An 8091-nucleotide genomic window follows, 5' to 3' on the forward strand; every position below is an offset into this window, starting at 1 on the left:
TAGTTATATGTATAATAAGTTAGTTATATATATATACAGAGAGAGATTATTAAATTAAAATTATTTTAATTTATTAACAATTAAAGTAAGGGAGTTATAACTTCTTAAACATATCTAAAAATTTTGCAAATTTGAAAATGCTAGGGATAAGAGATTTTATTAAGCACAATAGGTAAAAGTTCAGAACTACTTCCTGATTTGAGCGATACAAGGACATCACCATTTTTTTTCCACCATTCACGTCACTAGCTACAGGGCCTAATACAACATGTTCCTCTGCCTGATCTGTGACAGAATGCACAACATTCTTCCCACTTCTTAGAGTTATTACTTTGCATTGTTCAATGGGGTTTTCTCAATACAGCTAGGGAAAGCGCCTTTATTCATGGTTTTCAATGTGGTAGCTATCTGGCTAACCTGAACTTCAAGGTTCTGGATAGCTTTCCCACGCTCATTACAGTGCTCTCTAAAAAGTTCGTTCTACTTCTCGATTCTTTATTGAAATCTCCAAGTAAAGCCTCCACTGATGGTTTCTTCTCAACATGAGACTGAGAAGCAGAAAAGCCTAGAGGGGCTTGGAAAATATTTTTATTGTTAGCATATGAGAAGTTTCCATGATTGCGCAAACCTGAATGATAATGGTTAGATTGATGCGTCTAATATGAATTCTGATGTGTTCCTTGGAATTGATTGGTTTGACGCACATAATTAGCCTGCTTAAGATTAGGCACCTCCCGAGATGAAGTCGCATTGCAAGCCGCCATTGATGCAATCGATAGTTGAGTACATGTGGACAAAAGATAATGGTGTTAGTCAAAGTAGCCATTGCACCTTTAAAGCACTTACCTCATCAGGCTCATAAGTCCTGCTACTCTAGATGTGAATCGTTCTAATGGCCAATTATAATTTGTGGCATCCATATTCTCTAACATCAGCAGTCTTTGAAAAAATTTATCCACTTGCGGCAGCATCCAAGATGGATTTCGTCATACTAGTCAATCCATTATAAAACAAGTGGATTTAAAGCCAGTCAGGATATCCATATTGGGGCACTTCCGCAGCAGCTCCTTATATCGCTTCCATGCCTCAAACAACTGCTCATCCTCTCTCTATTTGAACGTTCCAATCTCCGTTCTCAATCTACTAGTTTTTGTAGGAGGGAAGAACTTATTAAGAAAAGCTTGAGTCAACTCATCCTATGTAGTTATGCTTCCTATTGCCAGTGACTTTAGCCAATCATTTGCCTTGTCCTGTACAGAAAAAGGTAACAGTCTCAGACGAATAGCATCAGAAGAGATTCCATTTATTTTTACCGTTTCACTAATTTCTAGGAAAGAACGGATATGCTTGTGCGGATCTTCATGGGGAGTTCCTCTGGATGCAATGTCCCTCGCCATTTGAATCAGGCCTTGCTTCAACTCAAAATTATCGTTTATTGGGGCCTCTATAATGTCAGACTGTGTTATAGGAACAGTTGGCTGGAAGTAATCTCGAATAGTCCCAGCGGCTCCTATTTAGTCTCTCATGACGTCGAATTCAACTCTCGGCTCCTTCTTACTCTTCTTAAGGTTCATTCAATCTCTGGATCCAAAGGAATAAGCTTAGATTGTTAACTTCTTTGCATACACAGGATTCTCCAACAGCTAAAAAAAACAAATCAACAAAACAAAACAAAAACCTAAATTAAGATCAACTTAATTCTTAGCAATATTAAGCTTGAAATTTTTTTTCTTGCCAGTCCCCAGCAACGGCGGCAAAAACTTGATGTGTGCTGCACGACGCAAGCGTACGTATTAAAATAATAAAATCTCAATTAAAATCGGGTATCGTCCTTAGAGATCAGCGTGAATAATTTATCCTATGCTTAGTTATTGTAGTTCCTCATCAATTCTATTTAGGCAACCGAAAATTGAATTTTTTTAGTAATAACTAAACACAAGAGACAAATCAGAGGATAACAAGTCCAGGGTGTTGTTTCATTAAGGATGTACAACAAATCTTAATATGCAATTGATTAATAACAATAGGTTGAGGCTAGAAGTCCTAAAATAAGGAAATCCTTTCTCAATCTCATTTCTAACCCTAGTTTATCAACCCAAATTTCTTCTATTGCTTAAACTAGTTTTGCATTAAAATCCTTCAATTACACCTCTTATTATTCTTAATTCATTCTCATGCAATCTCGAATAACAATCTAAATTATTAGGTCCAACAAATTAAACTCTCTCTCTAGCAATTTAATTAGTCCTAGATCAATTAATTAATGGTCAGTTAACCAAAAGCATTAAGAACAAATAATTTAGAAACTGTGCAATAATTAATCAATCACAATGTCAATAAACCATTGAAACAACCCAAAAATCTAATAATACCCTAGAATTTAGAGTTTAGCCACACATGATTTCACAAATGTCAATCCTTAAACAAAAATAATTCATCATTGCAATAGAATAATGTAAAGACGTAAAGAAACAATCTCCCTTTACTGTAATCGAATCCCAATCACGATCTTCTTGACTTTCGCCAATGAATTGCAGATTGATCTCTAGCAAAGATTCATGTTCAGATTGATCTCCTAGTCACGTTGTGTCCAAAAACGCTCCAAAATTCTCTCCAAAAAGCTCTCGGTTCAGTTCTCAATCGAATTATTCAGCCATTTGTTGAAATTTTTATACCCTCTTTTGTTCTGACGAAGCACTATTCCTTTTATAAAAGCATCGCAACGTTGCAACGCTGACGTCCTTGCAAAACGTGTGTGTCATATGTAGCGTCGCAACGCTGCGATGCTGCCCTGTTTCATGCTATCAGGTTTGCAACGTTGTAACGTTAGTTCAACACTAGCTCCACCAAATTATCTTCCAAATTCAAACTCTTTTCTTTACTTTTGGTCCTTGGTTCCTTCCTAATTCCATAGTTGCTGACCCGTAGACACTCAAATCTAGACTTTTGCCTTGGGTTTTGATCATTTTCCCCAATTTACTCCTAATGCTTAGTTTCCTGAAATCACTCAACAAACCACATCAAACCAAACAAAACTAGTAATAATAGTTCTAAAATTGAAAGCAATAAAAACACTTTTCATGTGCCAAAGACCACGTTTAATGATCAACTCTAGTGACACCTACCTCTGACAACCAACATCGAACATTCACCTCACTTTGGCAAATACAATGTCCAATGATCAATTTCGACGACTACCATCTTTGGTGGCCAACTCTAATGATCATCTTAGGTGACCAACTCCATCAACCAACTTTATCGTTTATCTCCAATCTTTAACTCTAACTACCAACTCAACTGATCATATACTACAAGAAAAAACAAAAACAAAAACAAAAACAAAAACAAAAAACACTTGATTGGCGAAAGTGTTTTTAAATATGATTTTGAAATTATTAGTTTATAATATTTAATAGTCACTTTTTATGGTAATTTGATATTGAGGGATTAACTGAGGATGAATAAGTTATTCTTATAAACCTATTTTTCTCGAACATAAAAACAATTGATTGCTTTTTAACAAACTCATCATAGTCTAGGAAGAGAAAGGGATTGACTATTTTAATTAACAATACCTTTTTGTATGCATAAAATTGGCTCATTGTTGGTAATATATATATATAAATAAACCCATGTTGGCAAAGTATGTTGTGCGATTGTTAATTATTTAAATAATTATATTTAATCTACATTAAATATGATAGTTACATCTAGAAAATTGTAGAATATATATTTATTTATTGAGTTCACATCTCAAATGAGTAATAAGAATTTGGAAAGTATATATAGTTGACTGGCAGAACAAAAAGTTAAAGAAAGAAAAAACAAACAAAACAAAAACATAAAAAAAAAATCCGTAAAAATTTATATTTTTTCAGGTTACAAAAACTACACCAGGTATCCATATTTTTTCAACTCAACTCTGCACCCCAAACACAGTTTCTAAACCAACTCAACTCAACCTTAAACATAGATAATTATTACCAACTCAACTATATACCTAAAATACAAACAATTATTATCAACACAAATAATTGTTACTTACATATAATTATTACCAACTTAAATTTACCTAACTCGACGCAAAGCACACCCTCTATGTTAAAATTAAAAGATATGGATCCAAAAATGCAATTTGACTCGAAAAAAACTCAGTTAAAGAAAAAAAAATCATGATATACGGGTTGTTATTGAACTAAAAAGAGAGAGAAACATCTAGCGACTTTCCCAAAAGAAACAAAATCTAAAATAGACTAAGTGCCAATTATATATACATTAAAGTATAGATTTCACTTGTAAACTCCAAAACAATATTAAACATTTTGTAAAGATCAAATGAGTGTTTCAAGAACATGGTGGGGAGGAAAAGGGGTTTGTTTAATTTTATTAGTTTATAATTTTTGTAGTCAAATGAAAAAAAGACTTCAACTTTTTAATACACTCCACCTGAGGTTCCAACCCTATAAATTTAAGGCTCTTCTAATCCCAATTACTTTAATTTAACTTTCTCTAACTAAGCTCCTTTCATTTTTTTCTCTCTTTTTTTTCCTCTTCTTCCCCATTGTTGAAAAGAATGTTTGGAGAGCCTGAGATTGATGATTATCAGTTCCCACTTCCAGGGTTCAGATTCCACCCTACTGATGAAGAACTTGTCGGATTTTATCTCCGGCGAAAGGTTGATAAGAAGGCGATCGGTACCGAGCTCATCAAGTCCGTTGATATCTATAAGCATAGTCCTTGGGATCTTCCTAGTATGATTCAATTACTCTTTCACTTTCAGATAGTTCATTTTCTTTGCTGAAAAATAATTAATAAGTAATTTTACATCTTATATGGGTTTGGTTTAAAGATTTTAAAAAGCAAAAGCACTTGTTATTGTGTATTCATTTACATAGATTTAAAGTTTTGAAAACGTTAGGGGGCTTTTGCCACGTAGAGCTAAAACTTTCATAGGAAAGATAGCTTTAGGGTCCCGTCTCATAATAAATCAAAAGCAATATTTCTCCAATTTATGTACTATAATTTTCATCTTTTTCGAAGAAACCCACGTAAAAGAAAAAACTCAAAGGTTTGTTGTATTTATAAAGCAATTTTTCTAGGAAAAAAAAAAAAAAAAAAAGAAACAAAAAAACCCATTTGACCAGTATTTGTAGCTTATATATTTATGAAAATTGAATTGTGAAACTTGACTAAAAAATTCTAATATTTAAGAAAATAGAAAGTAAATTATACAGGCATAAATTTTAAAGTCACATAAAACTATAATAACAACAAAAGTTGTTATGAGAAATGAGATTCAAATGATTATATTATGAAAGCCTATAGATCTACTCCAAAGTTTTATAAGATCTGTTCCAAGGGTTTCATAGATTGCTTGGTTCTTTAATATTAAATGTTTTCGGAGACATTAAGAAACATTATTGATGATCAGTTGTCTTGTTCATACTTTTTTAATACTAATAAACAGCTATTTCAATATTGTTTTGCTTGTTTTGCCATCTTCTCTACATTCATTGAACTATAATAAAATACTTCTTTTTATGCAGAATAATATAATTAAAAGTTGTGTAATATTATTAAATGCAGATGGTAGTAATAATTTGGGAGAGAAAGAATGGTATTTTTTTTGCAAAAGAGGAAGAAAATACAAGAACAGTATAAGACCAAATAGGGTTACAGGAACAGGATTTTGGAAGGCAACTGGAATTGATAAAGCAATTTATTCTCATGGAGGAAATGGAAATCATTGCATTGGCCTCAAGAAAACCCTTGTTTATTACAATGGAAATGCTGGCAAAGGCACTAAAACTGAGTGGATGATGCATGAATTTCGCCTTCCTAATTCTACTTCTCTTAATTATCATCATACTTCTTCTATCTTTGCAAGAATCACAACCAATAAACTCCAAGAAGCTGTAAGCAAAATATCCCATCTCTTTTTTTTGCTTTACTTTACTTATCTATATCTCTTATCTCCATAATCTTTTCGCTTTTTTGGTTATTGAGTATTACAAATACTATATTTTTTTCAACTTTTTGGTTTTCTACTTGTTGGGAGGAGTGTTTTCAAAATCGAAACCCATAATTTAAAACTTTTAAAATTCGGGATTTGATAAGAGAATTTGAATGTTTACTTAAGGAAGGATGAAAATCATGAATTTTAAGAATAACACTAACTTAATTTTCAAAAACAAAAAATTAATAAAAAAAAATGATTATGGAGAAACGATATCTTGGGTTTCGTTTAGTAATCATTTTGTTTTTGGATTTTTTTTTTTTAAATTAAGCCTATGAATACTACTTTCACATCCAAATTTCTTCCTTTGTTATCTACTTTTCACCAATAGTTTAAAAAATCAAGCCAAATTTAGAGAATTAAAAAAAATAGCTTTAAAAATGTTGCTTTTATTTTTTTAGATTTGGCTAAGAATTCAACTATTGTACTTAACAAAATATATAAATCATGGTAAGAAATGTAGATGAAATAGGGTTAATTTTCAAAAACAAAAATAAAAAATCAAATGGTTACCAAACAGAGGTCTTGTTTAGATTTGTGTTCAGAATATGAATAAAAGGTTAAACTTTATTGTCATAACCTCCTCATTTTGAGCTCCAGAGTTTAGTGGTAGATGGAAAGTTATACATATTGCATATCAAAAGATTAGCAAGTGCATGTGTTGGCAATGATTCTGAAATGATTAAAATTAATTTTATCACTTTGAGTATCACTCGATCTTAAAAATATTTTTAAATCATTTAAAATCAATTTTGATGATATAAAAATTATATGCATTTAAAAGTGTAAAATTAAATATCAAATTAATTTTAGAGTGATTTTGAATATAAAAAAATGAGGTTTAATAATTTTAAAATTACTCTCTAAACTTCATATGATAATGAGTTCCTCTCTTGTTTAAGTGTTTTTTTTTTGGGTTGTAATATCAGCTCCTCTTGATGGGTTTTATGCCACACGCGAAACTCATAAAGATTATGAATAATTTAAAAAAAATCATGTAAATATTTAACTTTGTATATAAATATTTTACATGTGTATTTATTTGAATTAATTGCAGGAAATTTGGACATTGTGTCGAATATTTAAAAGAAGTGTTGCAATTACAAAATATGCACCAAATTGGAGGGAGATAGCAGGAGGAAATGGTGGTTCAATATTTGGAGAAATGAATAATAATTCAAATAATAATGGATATAGTGAAGAATGTTATGATAATGAAAGCAATTACATAAGTTTCAGCTCTTCCCTCATTAATTTTGAGGAAAAGAAGCCTATAATCAATAGTAATAATAATTCATTGATGATGATGATGAATTTTAGCTCAATTTCTGAAGAACAAGAAGCTCCTTCTTCTTCAACAATTGAAGAATCATCACCATCAAGCTTCTCAAATTTTGATGGAGATGCAACCGATCTCTTTGGATACAAAGACAGGAACAAGCTTCAATTATTTTGCCAAGATTTTTCTAATATTATTCATCATCCTTGATTATTTATCTTAATCATGTATTATTATGTGTAAATAAATCCATCCCCAAAATTAGAATTAAGTTTGCTTTTTTTTTTTTTAGAGGTTAAATGGTTATGATATTGGGTTTGATTAATTTTCGACCCAATTTCCATTTTGGTGAGAGAGTTTTTGTTGATATAAAATTATGTAGATTTAATGTTTCAATAAATTTAGATAGGTTGTTGTATGACATGTTTGAGAGTGATTCTAAAATAGTTAAAATTACTTTTGTTGTTTTTAAATTCACTTGGAAAATGCTTTTAATAATCTAAAATTCAGTTTTAGTAGTACGAAAATTTTGTTTAAAAGTATGAAATTAAACATTGAATTGATTTTAATTAAATGTGTGTTTTCTAGTGATTTTAAATACGACAAACATGATTTTAAATATTTTTAAATCACTCCCAACCAATATTTATGTTGTGCTTTAGATCAATTTTAAAGCACACTATATAACCTCTACAAGACATGAAGAGGAACTAAGCGAGAAGGAAAAATGTTCCTATTTTTGCTTAATATGTATAGTTACATGGAAAAGATTGATTTTTTTTTTCTTGTTAGTTAG

The 8091-nt window shown here is 30.9% G+C and overlaps 1 protein-coding gene across 1 annotated transcript; it reads left to right on the forward strand.

Moving 5' to 3' along the window:
- The first annotated feature begins 4519 nt into the window (after window positions 1-4519).
- LOC120088959 (transcription factor JUNGBRUNNEN 1-like) lies at window positions 4520-7716 on the forward strand. The gene is made up of 3 exons (XM_039046395.2): window positions 4520-4751; window positions 5587-5915; window positions 7074-7716. The coding sequence occupies exons 1-3, from the start codon at window positions 4574-4576 to the stop codon at window positions 7503-7505; spliced, it is 939 nt and encodes a 312-aa protein (XP_038902323.1). The 5' UTR covers window positions 4520-4573; the 3' UTR covers window positions 7506-7716.
- Window positions 7717-8091: the final 375 nt, after the last annotated feature.

This window comes from Benincasa hispida, chromosome 10 (genome assembly GCF_027475165.1).
Source record: "Benincasa hispida cultivar pf3 chromosome 10, pf3_genome.v1.1, whole genome shotgun sequence".
NCBI classification, from domain to species: Eukaryota; Viridiplantae; Streptophyta; class Magnoliopsida; order Cucurbitales; family Cucurbitaceae; genus Benincasa; species Benincasa hispida.